The 19974-nt window shown below is 31.5% G+C and overlaps 1 protein-coding gene across 1 annotated transcript; it reads left to right on the top strand.

Moving 5' to 3' along the window:
* Nucleotides 1-249: 249 nt before the first annotated feature.
* Nucleotides 250-19492, top strand: LOC111712024 (uncharacterized). The gene is made up of 16 exons (XM_023486532.1): nucleotides 250-491; nucleotides 2036-2080; nucleotides 3196-3268; nucleotides 3636-3669; nucleotides 3776-3831; nucleotides 8745-8812; nucleotides 9574-9630; nucleotides 10401-10499; nucleotides 10958-11087; nucleotides 13351-13431; nucleotides 15224-15330; nucleotides 15402-15489; nucleotides 16103-16182; nucleotides 18448-18532; nucleotides 18838-18889; nucleotides 19317-19492. Exons 1-16 carry the CDS (start codon nucleotides 420-422, stop codon nucleotides 19384-19386), a joined length of 1197 nt encoding a protein of 398 aa, XP_023342300.1. The 5' UTR covers nucleotides 250-419; the 3' UTR covers nucleotides 19387-19492.
* Nucleotides 19493-19974: the final 482 nt, after the last annotated feature.

The following is a 19974-nucleotide window of genomic DNA, read 5'->3' as shown; positions in this document are numbered from 1 at the left end:
CCTCGGAGGGGGAGGGGCTGAGCCCCTCCCTCTCATGTGTAGCATATAGTAGCTTGATATCTCTTGAATTCTATGTTTGCTCCAATTTCATGAGTCTCTGTTGAAGTGTGACCTTCACTAACTGGTTTTACAAACCCTACAAGGCAGGAAGCATTGTAAATAGTCTAACATTGATAAAATCGTAAATTTCGTTTCATCGACTCTTTGGTAAATATCGGAAAATGAATAAAACTTCAAAAATAATTTATCTTTTATTTCAGATCTTAAAATGACACCATGAAGAGATCAAAAAAATCAAAGAGTGTTTTGAACTGAAGGTTTTTAGTTACAAAAAAAGAGTTAAACCATTGATTGATTAAACTCGATTGATCTGACGGTATAAATCGATTTTACCAAGTGGCCACAGTGATTAACGAAAAATGATGGTGTCACGGAGAAAGATTTTGTCTCGAAGTAGAGATCAATTGAATATTGAGCAACCTCCATTTCAGGTTAATTTTTTTAATCCAAATCATTTCGTTGTTTCCCTTTATATCTTTGATACTTATTACTCGTCACATACTTTAATTTTTAATCCCGATTTTTTTTAAACCTGATTTGTTTTTAATTTTTTGAAATTTTAATCTTTGACTATTCAGTCTAACAGAATTCATAGTTAGGAATTTTAATGATCTGTGACATCAGTGTTAAGAAATATAAAGTTTAGAACATTAGAGTTTGAAGCAAGTAATCAGTTTCTTTGGGATAAAATATTACGACATACAACGTTATAATCCGAAAGACCCGAAATTAATTTATAACTATTCAGACGACACAATCTAATTTTACAAATATGATAAATGAAACGATAATAACAAAATAGCCCTAGACCTGCTAATTCCAAAATGTGGTCTGCCTTAATTGTACGTTTAAAATTACCAGAGATTTATGTAAAGTCGTCTGATAAAGCCAATAATTTGCGTGAAATAAAGTCAGGCACTGGATATAAAGTCAGGAACGGGATATAAAGTCAGGAACGGGATATAAAGTCAGGAACGGGATATAAAGTCAGGAACGTGATATAAAGTCAGGAACGTGATATAAAGTCAGGAACGTGATATAAAGTCAGGAACGGGATATAAAGTACTCAAAAATTTGAAATAAAAAGCAAAATTTTCTTAAACCCGAACTTGCTTCGCTTTTGCTTCTTATTTCTTTTGCTATTTTAATGAAATGCTGAATTTTAGTTAAATCCTTTTACTATTTTGTTTCTATTTAAAGAAATAATTCTCCAATCTTCCTAAGAATTCATTCAAATCTTTATTTACATATTTTTGTGGTTATTAATTTTGTCCTCTCCCCTTCCTCCAGTCTGTCTGGACCCCCTTACACCCCCTTGTTACCGACTTCCTGCCCTATATGCCTGCCAAAATGCCTGTTTTTTATTCAGGCTTAATTTCAGTTGAAGTCTGTTCCAAGTCTCTACTTGTTACAACTGGATTATAACAGGGGGTATCTCATTTTCGCGAAAATTTTTAATTTTCCCGAAACTTTCGTCTAATTTTTGTCCGATTAAAATCGAAATCTTTCCATTTCGCCTCAAGAAAATTGTAGTTTGGAAAAAAATAAGATTTTGAAGGAAAGGTCAAAAACTTTGAACGAATTTCGTTGACTGGACAAGATTTTCGCGAAAGAGAACGAAAATTTGGAAACCATATTTGAGAGTTCATCTTCAAGAATATCAATGTTATCTTCCCTGAAAGCAAAAACCCAATTTTTAAATTCGATAAAAAAATATTCTCCTATGCTTGGATTCATCAACATAAAATTGTACCAATTAATGTATTTAATCCAAGAACAAAAGATTTCTTTAGTTTCTAAAATGAATCAAAAAACAATCAATCACTGCTGCTCAGTGCGCCGGCCAAAAATTTTGTTTACATTACTCCCAGAAATTGCTGTACACTTTTGGTAAACGAAGATATGGGGGTTCATGATGTATCCTCCTTTCATTTGAAATTTTTAACTATTTGGATTTATTTTTTGTTTGTTTTAGGAAGAGGAGGAGGATGTGTGGTTCAAGAAAGAAAAACTTTTTATGGTGAGTTTTCATTTCAGGCCTGGTGGGGGAGGATTTTAATAAGGAAGAGGGGATGGGGATAATTTGAGGAAGGGGAATTTTTTCCTGATATTAGATTTGTATCTCTGGTTATATTAAATTTGTCAAAAAGCTAGATTTTTTCGAACCCATTCCAAATAAATCATTAATAGTGATAACCAGAAAACTCTGAAATAGGTAGACGACTTTTAAACTAGTTCAATTAACATTAGACATAGCAACTGTACCATTGTTTTCTGGTTATCACTGTAAATCTCGTCAATAAACCAAAGATGCTGTGGTTTTGTTTAAATCATTGATTTTCGCAATTTTTTTTAACTCTTGCATTATCATTTATCTAATTCACAACGGTACCATAAAAACTTTTTCTAATAAAGAATGATCAAGATAGACTTGTTTGTCATTTTGAAAACTGATTATTTTTAATCATGGTTTCTTTACCAAAGTGACCTGCACATTTTTGCTGCAGGAAAAAATGTGTTAATTATCAGAATTAACCATTTTAAACTCAGTATGCAAATTCAGCTTTCAGAGAAGTAACACTGGGTCTTGATATTCAGAGATACAGGGTGAAAGAGAGAAAGTGGCAAGCTAGAGAAATTTAGCCAGGGGTGTATATGGGGGTGTACACCCCTACACACAAATGGAAAAGAAATAAACGGAACTGCAAGAAACATTGAAGACCTGCATTAATCTTTTAACGCTGTATAACCTGGAGAATGGAGGTTCTTTACCTAGCTGGATCCAGTTTTGCTACTGACAGCTTAAAATATACTCCTGAATATCAAGCCTGGTTAGCTGTTATCAAGTATCCGAACTCGTCGGAAAGACGTTAGTTATTTCGATTGAATTTGGTTCTATTTGTAAACATTAAGGGAGCTCAGTCAGGTTCTTATACAACTCTCTCCAGTTTCTTGTGGCTCAACAGAACCCTGTGTGGAATAACATGGCGTTACATTTTTTAAGCTAGAAAATCGACATTTTCTTCAGGTCGTCTTTACAATCTAATCCTTTGTGGGTAACCCTGTATATACCGAAACTGAAATGTGTGATTTATTGTTGAAAAATAAAATTTATGAAATTTTTTTCTTTTTTAGGATCATATCCAGGAGGTTCTGAACAAATGGGAATCTATAGATGATGAGATTTGGGCCAAAATCATCGTTTTAGGTAAAAAATAAACGTTTATGTTTTATTCTATTATTGAAATACACTGAAATATTGTTTTGTCCTTTAGTTTCATGCTGTACACACTGTACACAGAGTACACTGTACATGGCATCTTCTCTCTTCATGCTGCAAACTTAACAGTTTATATTGTCTAAGAGAATTTGTTAAGCTAATGATGAAACGAATTAAGCTTTTAATTAAATTCCAGACATGGAAATCTTATTATTTAAATTTTCTTTTCGGTAAAATATAATTTTACAAGACAGAAGAGAGAGTGTGGGGGGGGCGTATATAGCTAGAGGAAAATGTTTAGATATATCAAAATGTTCATAAGAAAAAAGTTTTAAAATTTTATTCTTCTTTTTAGAACGTAACAGAAGGGTTGCTAAGGCATATGCAAGGTAAGCAAAAAAAAGCATTAATATAAATTAAAAAACAATTTTGTTGTTGTTGTAAAAAAGAAAAACAAGAATATTGTCGAAATTTAAAATAAAATTTTGTTTATAGAGCTCCTGTGCTCACTGTAAACGGTTCAGATGACGGATTTGATGGATTTCGTATCGGTAAGTCAAAAATTAAATATCTCCGAAAAAAGTCTCCAGAGATCAAGCTACAGCTAGAGAGCTACCTCCAGAGATCCAGCTATAGCTATAGCTACCTCCAGAGATCAAGCTATAGCTAGAGCTACCTCCAGAGATCAAGCTATAGCTAGAGCTACNAAGTCATATCTGTTTTGTTTAAAATCTTTAAAGCCATCTTGTATATCCATGTACATCTTTTTTCTAGTCTTTCTTATCTACGCTAAATGATGTGGGCTCTATTAGTCAATCAGTCCTATGCCCATATACGGTTTGACATGTAAAGCATACTGCTTGAATGCCTGAATGCCTAAAACCTCGCTTCTTCTGCATAAAAACAATTCAATTTGAGTGGAATATAGAAAAAGGGACATAAATGATGATTAAATATAAACGTTTTTTTATATTTTCCTAATGCAATTAATAATGGACATTTTTATTCATCAGTTTAAATATTTTCCGTACTTATTATTATTGTTATTATTATTTGTCTAAGGCTGGATTACAGTAAAGAAAAGTTTACAATTTATTACTAATACTTTTTCGTTTCGATATAGCGTTTTATGATTTACAGAGTTTCCCAAAAAACAGATGCCATAGTAGATTAGTTGCATGAGCATATGTTTATTATTGTCGCCATTTCTTCATATTTTTTACTTTAATCCATTTTTTTCTTCGTTTTCTCATTTTATCTCTCTCTCACCCTAAAAAAATTTTAATTTTTAATTTAAAAAAGAGAGGTGTGTGGGGGGGGGGATAAAAATTGTCATTTAGAGAAAAATTTTGTAATTCGGAATCTACTTTCACTCCACGCTACTTTCGAAGATTTTTTTTTCCAAATTTTGAGATTTTGATTTTTTTCACAATCAAATTCATCATAAAATTCATAACCTATCCTTTTAATTCTAATGGGTGATTTTGCCAAAGTTGTCTATCAGGTAGGTTTTAATGTGAGTAAATAATCTCGAGTTATTTTGTGTCTCCATCAATCGATCTCTCCATACATTTAACAACTGTTCATCTATCAATAGATCTGTCCATACATTTAACCACTGTTCATCTATCCATAGATCTGTCCATACATTCAACCACTGTTCATCTATCAATAGATCTGTCCATACATTTATAGATCTGTCCATACATTTAACCACTGTTCATCTATCAATAGATCTGTCCATACATTTAACCTCTGTTCATCCATCAATAGATCTGTCCATACATTTAACCACTGTTCATCTATCAATAGATCTGTCCATACAAACCACTGTTCATCTATCCATAAAGTAATATATTTTGATTAGTATTTTTTTCTCATTTCTTTCTACATTTAAATTTAATTTGGAACTGTGGTAAGAACTTCTATCGAAAATCTATATACATATATATTGTATTTAAGTTAAATAAAATGAAATGAATTATAAACATACAATATATCAGTATTAAAGACATATTAAACTAAATAAATAAAGTAATATATTTTGAATAGTATTTTTTTCTCATTTCTTTCTACATTTAAATTTAATTTGGAACTGTGGTAAGAACTTCTATCGAAAATCTATATACATATATATTNATAAGTTATTTTTTGTTCTATAAATGCAAGAAATGATTTTAAACCTAACATTTTCTCAAACAAATAAAAATTGCATACAATTTTTAAATTTGATGAAAAATGACCTGTAACACATACTATTGGTAAATGAAGAAAGTTATCTTTTTCTCTTTTTCACTTTTTGTTACCTTCTTTTTCTTCTCTCCTTATTTGTGCCCCCCCCCCTCCTCCTGTAGGGTGTACCCCCTTCTGGGAAAAGGAAAATAATATGGAAAATACAGTTTTAGACCAAACCTTGAAGTCAAATATAGATTATTTTATTTGCTATTTTTGAACATGAGAGTTGGCTAGTGCATAATAGGATTGTATATCATATAAATGGCAAAGTTACGATCCAGAGTAAATAATTATTGTCAAATATATAACACGAGTTGGATGCACAACATTCTACAATAAAGAGGGTTTAATTTGTATGTGCTTGGAGGAGGAAAAAGGGGATGAAGGGGTGTTGTTTTATTTACTTATATTTACAAAGGAGCGTTTAAATTCAAAACTAACGTGATACAAAATCAAGCGAATACAAGTTATATAAAAATGGAATATTTGGAATTTATCGCCCTCAGGTGGAACATCTTTTGAAAGTTTGATATATTTTAATTTATAAGTATCTTACTGCAATAAAAAGTTTTATAATGGTGGGTGGGGTGGGANGGGGGATTGTAGTCGACCATGTCTAATTAGAATATTAGGAAACCTTCATTATAAGACCTTGCGTAATGTTACGCACTTTGATTGATCCGATTTCGAGTTCAAATTTGTTGACTTCTAGACTAGTTGCGTCGTTTAAAGTATTTTTGCTTAAACATAGGATAATTTGCGCATGTTACGCATTTCAAGTAATGCAAATTATTGCCTTTTCCTGCAACTTCTTGCAATTAAATTGGGACAAAAACAGATATAAACTGTTTAAAGGTCAAACTCTGTTCAACTAATAAACTAGTTTTTGGGCGTTGCCCTCAAACCCACTATTTTTGTAAATTGTAACATTAATTTCGACTCAAATATCATCATGAGTCAACTTTAGTTTACAATGATATAAACTTTTAATACAAATAAAATCATGTTAAGAAATATCTTTGGATTTTAAGTTTCCCTTGCTATGCATTTTTACCTATAACTCGTGCGTAAATGTGCGTACGAACCCTTAACCCACTCCTTGCGTAACATTGGTCTCAACTTCCTTCCATAAACTAGTTTAGAGTAGGTCTGTGCAATATTATTATGATAGCAAACTACAGTTTTTGAAAACTCTGTTAATTTTTAAATCTTTAACGAAAAAATAAACTGTTTAAAAAGAACTTAACGAAAAAAACTGAGAATTTCAAAAAAAAATTCAATTATGTATAGAAGCTTGGTTAAAATTGCATAAAAAAACAAGTTTAATCCATTGTGTAATAATCCTGTGTCTACCTACATGGCAACTTCTGTATTTTCTCAAATTGATACCTAAAACCTTAAATTAACGAACTGAACAATCGTTAACGGTAAAGGTAGTTATAGAATATTTGGTAAATCAAGCGTCAACGCCGCTAACAAATTGAGATGGTTAACTAACAGATTGAAAAGAATTAAACGTTGCCCAATAATAGTTCAGAGCTTCAGACACAAATTTTTAAATAAATTTAACCTTTTAAGGAATTTATCAATTATATTAGATTATAAAAATATCAATCAGACTTTTCGATCATTTATTCAATAGTGAGAGGTCATTATACAGATTAGATTTTTAGATTCAAAACATTTTTCATCATTTATAGATTCTTTTTATAATTTAATTATATTGTATTAAATACACGTTATTTCAAATTACTAAAAATGATCACTCTTTTGGCAAAAAATACAGGTATTCATTTAAAACTTTTTTGCTTAAAACCATTGTTTTGAAAAGTCCTTATCTCTTTCAAAATCGACTAAAATCCGGTTTTATACCTGGGACTATTTCAGCCCTTTTTAAATTCTCCTTGGGCTCTAAATGACCTTTATTTACCAAGGTATTGTGGACCGATCCAGACCGCCGCGCTTTGAACCAATTATTTTCATAAAATATGCATTATTTATGCATATGTTATTTAAAATTCAAACATGAACTTTTTGCAAAATTTTAACACAATTCTACTTCCCCTTTTTCTTACCGAGACTGTTTTTTTAATGCTATTAATTTTTCCGATAATTACATATTAGATTAAACCCATCGGATTAAAGAAGTGTGGAGGGGGAGAAGGGCGGGGGGAGGGGGGATCAAAGAAAGGGGAGTGGATAGTATCGGTTTTAGATATCAAGCGCAAACATTGCTGGCATTATGTTTCATGATAATTAATATTTTAATTATAATAAATATTTTCACGAATCATAAAAATATAGACAAAACTAAACTGTAATATTGCATTAATTTAAATATTTTCATAAAAATTATATCTCAATTTTAAAAATAATTTTTATTTTTTTCATAAAAGTTTTCAAGTTAGTATCCAATAAACGTCAAAACGGCTAAACCGATCGGGCCAAAATTTTGTGTGGGACCTAACATGACCCCAGGAAAGGTTTATGAATGAACAAAATTTCAAAAAATATTGTTTAAAAGTTTTTATCTTAGTAAAATTTTGAAAATGCGCGAAAAAATATTATGAAATCCGCAAACTTTTTTTTGTTTTTGTTTTATACTGTTCAGAGAGAAGATGCTCACAGATAAAGTTACAATTAAAAGTTGATATAGAAAATGGGAAGCCTAGTATTTAATATTGTATTTGTTGTAGGGTCGTCCAGATATTAATATTTAATATTGTATGTCTTGCAGGGTTGTCCGGCTTTAATTATTTAATATTGTATTTGTTGTAGGGTTGTCCGGATTTAAAAATTTAATATTTTATTTGTTGTAGGGTTATCCGGATTTAAATATTTAATATTGTATGTCTTGCAGGGTTGTCCGGATTTAATTATTTAATATTGTATTTGTTGTAGGGTTGTCCGGATTTAAATATTTAATATTGTATTTGTTGTAGAGTTGTCCGGATTTAAAAATTTGATATTTTATTTGTTTTAGGGTTGTCTGGATTTAAATTTTTAATATTATATGTCTTGTAGGGTTGTCCGGATTTAAATATTTAATATTGTATTTGTTGTAGGGTTGTCCGGATTTAAATATTTAATATTGTATGTCTTGTAGGGTTGTCCGGATTTAAATATTTAATATTGTATTTGTTGTAGGGTTGTCCGGATTTAAATATTTAATATTATATTTGTTGTAGGGTTATCCGGATTTAAAAATTTGATATTGTATTTGTTGTAGGGTTGTCCGGATTTGATAATCCAATGCGAGATCCTAAAACAGAAGAGGTTAAGAGGCATATTGGACAGGTCATTTTTATTTGATATTTTACGATGATTTCCCATCCAGTAGGGATAGGCATCGGTTTAAGGTTATAATAAACTTTTAGCTTTTCAGAGGATTTACAAGAATATCAGATGTTTAATAATACGTTAATTTTTTTGCATGATAACTTTGCTAAAGCTTTTGTATATGTTCATTGTTCAGATCACAACCAAAACGTTTTTCAAAATAATTTTGTTTTACCGTTTTCGGAAATCATTTTGGTTAATATCTTCGTTAAAAGAAAAAAATTGAATTTTGTAATAAAAGCAAACTGATAGAAAATCAAACTTTGCTGTGGGATAAACATTTCAGATTTTTTTAAAGCACCCTCAAAACCAAACAAATCTTTCCAACTGAAAACGATGCCCGTTAGTACCGCGGTCTAAAACTGCCTGGAACCCTCCCCCCCCCTTCCCCCTCAATTGGAGCGATCATTGTATTCTATCTATCTTAGCCTAAACTAACCTGCACATGGAGGGGGGATTAGACCACTTTTCTTAGGATTGAGCCAATCTTGCTTAGTCTTGTAAGTCAAATAAGTTTTTCATTTTAATTTTTTTTATTAAAAAAAATGATTTTAAATGTCATCATTAAAGGCTCCGTTAAGTTATCATCAGTGAATTAATGACAAGGAAATAAATAAAAATTAACAACCCGCCATCTAGAGCAATTTATTAAGTCAGGCGAAACGTTTGAAGATTTTCAAGTTAAATTTTTAACATCTAAAAATAATCTTGTTTTTTAGGGTTGCAAAATTAAGATGGACGACAGTGGAAATATACTAATTAAACGGATTGCAAAGGAAAACCTGCTTATATAAGTCATTAACGACACTTTTAAATTAAACTTTTTAAAGATGGCAGTTTGTAAATTTCGTGGATTTTTGAAATTGTTTGGCTCATGGGATATTTCTTGATTTCAAAAATTGCTGTATAACAATCTCTTGATGGTGTGAAAAAGTTCTAAGCTGTTATGCTTTGAAAAGTTTAATAATTTTGTGATTACAGAAAAGAAAAGTTTTATTCATTTTTAAAATATAATTGGATTTATTACAATTGAAAAACTGTATTTCGAAATGACATATTTTTTATATGTTTTAAGGACTTTATTTTAACAAATAATTTGCACAACCTTTTTTTCTAATTCTAAAATCAGATTATTTATTGGGTTTTTTGATTGTTTCGGCCATTCCCTTTATTTGCGCCATGCAATATTGTACTTGTGTTTTAGAAAAAAAAAATAATAAAACTTTAAAATTTCAAAAAAATCGTAAGGTTTGCTTTTTTAAACTTTGCAATATCTTTAATCTAAAAAAATCGAAAATTTTAAAACGATCCGAAAATGATTCCTACGCTCGACGCGTTCGTTTTTGCATTGTTTTTGTATAATATTTGCAATATAACTTCTGCCAGGGTTGACATTCTTGGAATTAACAATTTAAAATACATTTGTTTCTCTACACTATGCTAAATTTTGACTCTGCAAGAAAATATAAAGAAAAAAACGATCCCAAAATGAACCTCCTGAAGCCACGTCACTACCTGTATTTAACTAAGCTGGTCGGCGCGCTAGGCGAGCGTATTTGTGAAAGCACTGACGGAGGAGAATGCTGTTGCTCAGGAGATTCTTAAACTTCAAAACAATTCTCTAGAACTAGATAAACCTCTAAAAGTAAGAATTTTTTTCAATTTTTTAATTTTGATTTATTTCTTATTTTTTTTTAGCTGTAAATGGTCGTTATACATGATTGTTTTATTGTTTAAAAAAAAAATCTTTAATTTTAATAAAGTTTGGATTTCTCATTTACGTTTGTCTGTCATTTTATTTGACATAAACACTCTAGAATAATTTTATTGATTTCATTCGTTTAAAAATATAAAATTTTTATTTGATAGTTAATTTTGTAAAATATTATTGAGAAAGTCTCTTCATGGTTTTACATTTATAATTTTTTCAAAACTACGTATGAATACAATTCCCATTAAGGGATTCAATTGCGTTTTTCACAAAAATGTAAACTTTAAATTGTTGAACATAAACCTAGAATTCATTTTTAAAGTTTTTAAAAATTCTTTTTTTTCAGTTTGACATTAAACTTGAAATTAGTTTAAAAATATACGTTTGTTTAGTTGTTTGACATGAAAAAGTTTCAACAAAATGTTGGAAGAGAGTTAAAAAGAGCTTACCCAGACCGCAGAAAACTTGAAGCACAGGTCAGTCAGGGTCACGGTCATCTTCTGTTTAGGGTCACTGTCATCTGTAAGTCAGTTTAGGTCAATTTAGGTCAATTCAAATCAATTTAGGCCAATTTATGTCAATTTAGGTCAATTTAGGTCAATTCAGGTCAATTCAGGTCAATTCAGGTCAATTCAGGTCAATTTAGGTTAATTTAGGTTAATTTAAGTCAATTTAGGTCAATTTATGATAATTTAGGTCAATGCAGGTCAATGCAGGTCAATTCAGGTCAATTTAGGTCGATTCAGGTCAATTCAGGTCAAATTAGATCAATTCAGGTCAATTCAGGTCAATATCATGTCGATTTAGGTCAATTTAGGTCAATTTAGGTCAATTTAGGTCATTTTAGGTCAATTTAGGTCAATTCAGGCCAATTCAGGTCAATTCAGGTCAATTCAGGTCAATTTAGGTCAATTCAGGTCATAATTCAAGTTACAATTTAGGTCAATTTAGGTCAATTTAGGTCAATTCAGGTCAATTCAGGTCAATTCAGGTTAATTCAGGTTAATTTAGGTCATTTCAGGTCAATTTAGGTCAATTTAGGTCAATTCAGGTCAATTCAGTTTTCTAACTTATCCTGTTTCTAACTTATCCTGTTTCTAACTTATCCTGTTTCTATCTTATCCTGTTTCTAACTTATCCTATTTCTAACCTATCCTGTTTCTAATGTATCCTGTTTTTGACTTATACTGGTTCTAACTTATCCTATTTCTAACTTATCCTGTTTCTAACGTTTCCTGTTTCTAATTTATCCTGTTTCTAACTTATCCTGTTTTTAACTTATCTTGTTTTTAACTTCTCCTGTTTCTAACTTATCCTTTTCTAAATTATCCTGTTTTTAACTTATCCTCTTTCTAAATTATCCTGTTTCTAACTTATCCTGTTTCTAAATTATCGTGTTTTTAACTTATCCTGTTTCTAAATTTTCCTGTTTCTAACTTATCCTGTTTCTAAATTATCGTGTTTTTAACATATCCTGTTTCTAAATTTTCCTGTTTTTGACTTATCCTGTTTCTTACGCATCCTGTTTCTAACTTATCCTGTTTCTAACGTATCCTGTTTCTAACGTATCCTGTTTTTGACTTATCCTGTTTCTAACGTATCCTGTTAAATCTTTATAGTGCTAATAATAAATAATAACATTTTCGTATTTTTATCTATCGTATCTTTATCCTAATCCAAAGCCTGCTGGCAACGTGAATATAGAAATTTTGTAAAAATGCGAACACATTGAATATAAGTGTACTTGGAAATATTAAATTGTATACATCTAACAAATTCGTTTGTTCTTTCTGTTCGTACATTCTCAATGTGGCCTAGCATGTCTGCATAAATTTATGCAGCTAGCTTGGAATTGAATATTTTAGGTTGGGTTGAAATAATTCAATCAGAATATAGTTTAATCAGTTAATAGTTTAATCGTAATCTTAAATTAAATTCCCTTTTTTTGTAATGTGTAATAAATGCTTCTGAGATGAGATTTTAAAAGCTTAAACCCGACTAAAACCCAAACTCGGGCTTAGATAGAACCCAAGTCAGGATTGGTTCTTAACTTGAGCTTTACTTGGGTCTAAGCAAACGCAAAGACCGGGTTTTAGTCGGGTTTAAGCTTTTAAAATCTCATCTCTGAACTCTAAACGTAATTTCTAGTGACCCTCCATTGATAGAGTAACATATCAATTCACAATGGTACCCTTTAAACCTTTGTTTGAACAAACATAGTGCAATTATCCTTGTTTCTCCATCTCAATATTCATTATTTCAACTGGGGTTTTTTATAAACGTGAGTCGTGAAGGAAATGAAGGGAATTCAGAGATATAATATCTTTATGCCAATAAAATCTACCGCATTGTTTCTCCAATAAAGGGCTGGTGATCTAACATGCAGTGCTTTATATGGACGGTTTCTTGAAATTACGTAGGTATTCCCTTTAATCAAGTTTAAACACGGCTGTATTCATTCAAGGCCGTGTTTTGCATCAACCTATTTTTAGCATTTATATCTATATTTGAACTTTTAATGATTGCTCAATCTTTTAGTATTTTCTCTTGATGAAACAATAGTTAACATTTTCCAGATTTACAATTTTTTATGTGAATTTTCCGAATTTTATGTAAAAAAATTTTAGACAATTTTTTCTAATTCTTAGCATTCATAAAGATTCATAAGGGTAATGTGAGGTTCAAACAAAAAAAATTGGGCCCGATTGGTTCAGCCGTTTATAACTAAAAAAGATACTAGCAAAGTATATATAAAGATTATTAATATATCGTATTATTATTTTAGTGAAGAATGACAGATCTAATGTTGATATAAGAACCCGACCCCGTATACCTATACCTGACGAGGACCCCTACAGTATAGCAGGTAATATACAGGCTGACCCCGTATATTGACGCTGTGTTGTGGTCCATAACTATAATTGAGACATTAAGCAGTGATCTAGTCGACATTTAAAGTGCCCACATGTGATATCGAGATGTAGCGTTCAAGATTACTTATACTCCACATAGAGATAAGGATTCAGCATTTTATGTTGGCTTCCTTTCTGTAATGAAAAGGAGGTTTTTAAATGTTATTATTAGTTTGTGTGTGTAGACTGTAGAGTGACAATGTGCGCTATTCCTTTACTATCATTAAAAACCGGTGTGGCGTTATTTCTGGGTAAACGTTAAATAATGGTAGTAGACTCTACGCAGTAAATTTTCCGCGGCATTCGCACACTGCAATTCTGTGAATGTAAACAGTAAATTAAGTGAAAGTATTTCTCATATTTGAGAATCAATCAAGTTTTGCTGAGCAACAGACAGTAAAAATCAATTGTTTTAACATTAGGGATCCAATTACAGCTTTACAGTTTACATAAGTTAATTGTTAAGATTCTGCTACTTGCAACTAATGAGAGTTTAATGTATAGTTAATTACTTCTGTACTCACATTATATACCAGCATATAGTGTATACTTTAAGTGTATAAATATAATTTATAATTTTAAAATTTCAGTTAAAATATCAGATTTCTGTTGTGCGTGTATTGCCGTAAACTGCAAAAATATGCGCGGATAATTTGCTGCGTAGAATCTACTACCATTATTTAACGTTTACCCAGAATTAACGCCACACCGGGTTAACACCATGAGCGTACTGCATATTTATTATTTATAGATTAGACCTTAAACTCCTGTCATTTATTTGTAAACAGTTGTAAGTGAACAGTACAGATATATTGGCTGGCAGGTAGACACCTATTAACCCACTTGCTCACAACATATTCACAGTTCTACATTTTTTAATCACATGCAGTAAAAGTTAGGAAAGGACAAGGAAAGTTCATTGCGGTCGTGTATACTTTGCGAACATATTGAAACCAGTTCTCTTTGGGCGGAATTTGTAAACAAGAATAGATGCATCAGTGTTCGTTTAGTATCCGAGGAGGTTAAAAGCACTAAATTTTGATAATTTTGATAATTCACATAACAGTTTCCTATGACCAGAATATTTCATTGAATTTTTATGTAAAAGATGGATCCCATGTCAGGCTTTGACATCCATCCTGTGTTTACATTACCGCCCAGAGACAGTACACTTCAGTACAAAAGATGTGTACACTTCTGAAATAACTTTCCTTGCATTACATCCTTGGGAAAGGATGGATTATTTTTAAATTATATTAGGGTGCTGAATGCGTAGCTTTAAGCAACCTTCTATTGATGGTGTGGCGTCACGGCATGTCCAACTCCCACCGGCACTCGAATTAAACTTTCATCTATCTTTGTTTTATTTTCTGGAAAAGTGTAAAATTCTGACTATTTTTTTCTATTGTTGCATAAATCCGCAAGTCACTTTTATAGAAAAACTACAATTGGAAAAAACTTAAAAGACATTGCAAACTAGAAAAACAAGAATTTCCATTTTCATTCATCTTGAAATAAAAAATGTAGCTTTAAAATAACAAGGATTAATTTTTAATCAGACAGAGGTTTAAGGTTTAAATGGTAACGTTTTGAATCGGACATGCCAGGCCATAAATAGAAGTGTCGCGTAAAATGTCGTCTCATCACTCCGTACTCCATTTAACAAACAAAAAAGATTGTTACACCTACACAATCATTATTCTCATTGCTGTTTCTAAATCTACTAATTTGTTGTTTTACTTCTAGGATCTCGATCTAGCGGGTCTAGCGGAAAGCATGATAAGCAGCGAGGTGACCGGCCTCCTAAACTTCCTCCCAGAGATACAGGAGGATATGGGCATCCTATCCCCAAGGTAAAGTTCCCAATTTATCTGCAAGAAATCTTCGAAAAAACTGTAAAAGACGACATTTTTCTTTGTTACAGCCCGATTATGAGGGAGGAGGCGTAATGGAGGAATCAAAGTTCAGACAACAGCTCGAGCAAAGGAATAAAAACCATCAGAAGAAACACGGTAAATATTCCCATTTTGAGAAATTCAAGAAATTCCGCGATTAGTAAACCTTTTAAAGGGAGCGACTTAGAAATCTTGAATTATTTATTTTCTTAAGATTTATTTGCAGGTTTCTTCAAATTTCTTCAAATGTCGTATATAAAATGAAATTCAATGGAAATTTATGTGAAACCTTTTGGATAACAATTGAATATTCCAGAAACTGATATCTAATTAAAATTAACCGTTTACGATGATAGTCTTTAACTTTTTATTTTTTCCAACTTTTTAAAACTTGATACAAGTTTATAGCCGAATTATTAATACTTTGTCTTGCGGGTTATTTAATTATTTCAAAAAATCGAATCTTGTGAGCAAACCCCCTTATCCAGCCTTGAGATTTTTAAAAAGCGAATTTTTAGCAATAATAGAACAAACAAGTTTATAGATATCACAAATGAATCCTGATATTTTATGTTATAAAACTGTACTCTCAGTTTAACTACCAATCCTAGCTTAACACTTCCTTTATTCTTCTGATTTGACTTGTACCATTTTCATCAATTCCAATTTTTTTCTTCCGATTTTGGCCACATTATTTGATTAGTGAAATTAATTAGTTGTTTATGTTCAGATGACCCGTACTATTGCGGACTAAGAGCTCGCATTCCAAACTTTGCAAAGTCGAAATCACAGAAAGAACGAGAATCAAAGTAAGCTAATCTTATCTAAAGGCGCCAATAGGGGTTCCATTTGCAGAAAAAATCGCGGCTCACAAAACTTTGCTGCATTCCACGCAATAAAAATTTACCAATTTACTATTAAACAATTCTAAAAACTAAGTTTAATCGAATTTTATTATTGGAGTTTTAAATTTCTTGAACTAACCTGTCAAATCCATAAACTTAAAAAAAGAATAATTGATACTTATTTTTTGTATGTATGATAGTTGATGGATGATACTTGATATTTAAGATGATGTAAGCTTAATTGTTTACAGGCATGATTTAAATTCAATTTTTAATTTAACTAAGGAATGATGCAAGGGAAAGGAGCTATGGATCCTATTTATGCAGGGTTCAGGTATCATTATTATTTTTTCAATAAAATTATTTTAGTCTTTCTAAAATTGTTTTCAAGATTGTATGTATTGTTTTATTTAAACCCTATTCCAGCTGGGGGTGGGTCCCTGGAACCCCCCTCTCCCCTCACGTTTTTTGACATTTCTAACTTGCACATTAGGCTCAAAGCTGGGCTTTTATACCAACTGCATGAGTCCTCAGGCAAACTGCCGTAATGCCTTATTCTACCTTACCGGATAGACTAAATCTATATTTAGACCTAATTCCGGCCATTGGATTTCGACATTTTATAGCTCTTTAGGAAAACCTTAAACAAAATAAAGCAGATAGTACAACTTTTGCGAAGAAGTTTTGTTAAGACTTTTGTGAAGAGAATTTGCACATTTTCAGTTTTCCTTGAGTTCAAATTTAGGTTTTGAAAATTTTGCAAATATTTTGGCATATTTGAATTCGCCGTTTCAAAAATGTATAATTTATCATAATTCGCGCACTTTTTGCTCATTTTTGTTTCATAACTTGATATTGCGATAATTATTTGAAATTTTGCAAATTTGCGATTTTTTTGCAGATTTTTTAAAAGTGCCCAAGGGCTTTCTAATAGTATATCAAATGTTACAAATTTGTATCACAATTAGGAAATAGAGGGGGAGGGGTCCCTAGGACTATTTGGGATTACCAGTAAAATATGTGAGCAAACTTTGGAAGTTGAACGTTTTTAATGTTAGCTGAGAAAATAACTTTCTTGTATTATAATTACTGGTTTTTGTAATGGGGAGTAGAATTAAGGCGGGAGAAATTATATCATTACTTTTATTCTCGTTGTTAANTTCGGGAAGTAAACAAGCTGTAAAATATATTCGGGAAGTAAACAAGCTGTAAAATATATTCGGGAAGTAAACAAGCTGTAAAATATATTCGGGAAGTAAACAAGCTGTAAAATATATTCGGGAAGTAAACAAGCTGTAAAATATATTCGGGAAGTAAACAAGCTGTAAAATATATTCGGGAAGTAAACAAGCTGTAAAATATATTCGGGAAGTAAACAAGCTGTAAAATATATTCGGGAAGTAAACAAGCTGTAAAATATATTCGGGAAGTAAACAAGCTGTAAAATATATTCGGGAAGTAAACAAGCTGTAAAATATATTCGGGAAGTAAACAAGCTGTAAAATATATTCGGGAAGTAAACAAGCTGTAAAATATATTCGGGAAGTAAACAAGCTGTAAAATATATTCGGGAAGTAAACAAGCTGTAAAGTATTTTTTAATAAGTTCTGATCCTGTGATACCGATCTTTTGATCTGAGAAGGGTTGAAGTATATAATGTTCTTCCTACAGAATGTTCATTATAATTTAAGATTCATAATTCAATTATTTGTTTGGTGAACGCTTCTACTGAAAAGCATAAAATGCCCCCCCCCCCTTTAGTTTCAGGAGGTAAGGGTTAAACTAGAACAGCACTGCACCAATTTCCTTCTCACTATGTTTGTACAGTAAACTCTGTGCATTGTACAATGTACTGCAAAGCCGAATATTTAAGAGAGTATCGTTGAACGAGTTTTCTTTTTGGGGTCTTTGCATTTGCGTAGATTTTAATCTAATTTAATTAGAAAAATGAGAAATTGTGAACAATCCCACATAAAATAAAATTTCATTAGCAAAAATATTTGCTTAACGACCCCATTCATGAAACCGGTTTCCGATACTATAGGTTTTATTACGATACTCGGTCTTAAGTTTCCGGCTTTGTCGTTCAAAGTACACATTTATTTTATCTTTCCTTTTTCACCTAATTTTCTAAATTAGATTTTAGTCATTTCTTTTCTGAATTCTGTCTTTGCACTTTATATTTTCCTGCACAGCTTTCACCGAGTGGGAATCCTTCTGGCCAAAATAGAAGAAATCAGCTGACGTCGCCATTTTGACGTCGTTGCGACCCCATTTTGACGATGTTGGTCAATTTGACCTCGGGCATTTTTTTGGTAAGCCTGTATACCGCACAATATTGTACCATGTAGATAATTTTTTAATCATTTTTGAAGCTTAATTTTTTTAAATTTGGTANAACATTTTGTTAAAAATTATAAACATTTTGTTCGATATTATGAACATTTTTTTCGAAATTATGAAAAGAATATCTCGCAAATTGTTAAATTCCTAACATTCGCAAGTCCTAAGAAAATGTTCATCATGATTTGAAAATATTTTTGGTAAGTTCATTATTACGAACAGCATGTTCAGGTTTGCAAGATCTATTTTTATAAACTAATTCATATTTTGTTTTAAGATTATGAATCTGACTATTCTCATATTTATGGTCGACTTCCTTTACCTTATGGGTATGTATTCGAACCCTTTCTTTCCCTAATAACGTTTAAACAGATCTCTTCCTAAAGAGTAAAGACGTACTTAGGGGGACGTTAGTTTGGCCCGGGCCGCTAGATGTCTCACGCTAAATTCTGATCTAATAGATCGGACAATTTTAGAAATAACTGCTCCAAAATCAGAACTTTTGTGTTGCGTATCTCGGGTTTAAACATTGATCTTCATTCGGTTCCATTTCAACATCCCGCGGTGGGTATACCTTGTACTATAGAATATAGGGATAAAGCACTTCTCCTTAAATTTCAAAGTGGCTACATTAGATATTGAGTTGAGTACAACGCGTTCACTAGTAACAAAAATCAACACAAAATTACAAATTTCAAAATTGCTTTAACATAACTTGAGCAGCTAGTGAAACATAAAATCTTTCTTTTTTTTCAGGAGAATTCGACAATATCCATCTCCATCACATCCCTCTAGTCGTCAGATGTATGTCAGCGAGTGGGAGTAATCCCTTTCTACAATTCCAATTTATTTCCCCATTTTAGACACATCAGAAGCTCTTATCGTCTGCCGTAAGCTGATAAATTGATGTCTAGTTTGCCGTGTTTAGATCAGTATAGTTGCTTAATGTCCAACTGGTGTTAAATGTTGTTTGCTCGATTTTGCCAAATGTCGACTGTCGGCAATTAATAGTCTCTTGCCAAATATCACATTGCAGTAATTGATTCTTGCCATTAATTTTGGTTTTCTTGCCAATTAATATTTTTGAAAGTTATCAGCTGTTGTTGTGCAAAACATCAGCTGATACCTTTATCAGCTGTTGTTGTGCAAAACATTCGCTGATAACTTGTGTTCTTACATAGGGTTTTTAAGTCCATAAACTCATTTTTCATCTTGCCGATGTCAACATGGTTTTGCATACATCATATCTTACTGGCAAATTGACATTTTTCACACTTCTGACATTTTGCAGCTTTTGGCAACAATCCACTGCTGTTTAAAACTTAAAAATGGTTCTTGGCATCAATCAGATGCGTCAAAACACTTAAATTGCCGCTTCTTGACATCAATCAGCTTCTTCTTTACTTACATCAGT

The sequence above is a fragment of the Eurytemora carolleeae genome, unplaced genomic scaffold, assembly GCF_000591075.1.
Source record: "Eurytemora carolleeae unplaced genomic scaffold, Eaff_2.0 scaffold130, whole genome shotgun sequence".
NCBI classification, from domain to species: domain Eukaryota; kingdom Metazoa; phylum Arthropoda; class Copepoda; order Calanoida; family Temoridae; genus Eurytemora; species Eurytemora carolleeae.
Note: the sequence above shows the minus strand (reverse complement) of the source record. Positions and strands in the feature narration are given on the sequence as shown.

Excerpts from the sequence above, each read along its gene's own strand:
- LOC111712024 (XM_023486532.1), top strand. The coding sequence starts at position 420 with ATGATGGTGTCACGGAGAAAGATTTTGTCTCGAAGTAGAGATCAATTG. Across the intron at positions 9,631-10,400 it reads TAATTAAACGGATTGCAAAG|GCGAGCGTATTTGTGAAAGC; the intron begins GAAAACCTGCTT and ends TCGGCGCGCTAG. Across the intron at positions 18,533-18,837 it reads TGACCTCGGGCATTTTTTTG|ATTATGAATCTGACTATTCT; the intron begins GTAAGCCTGTAT and ends TTTTGTTTTAAG.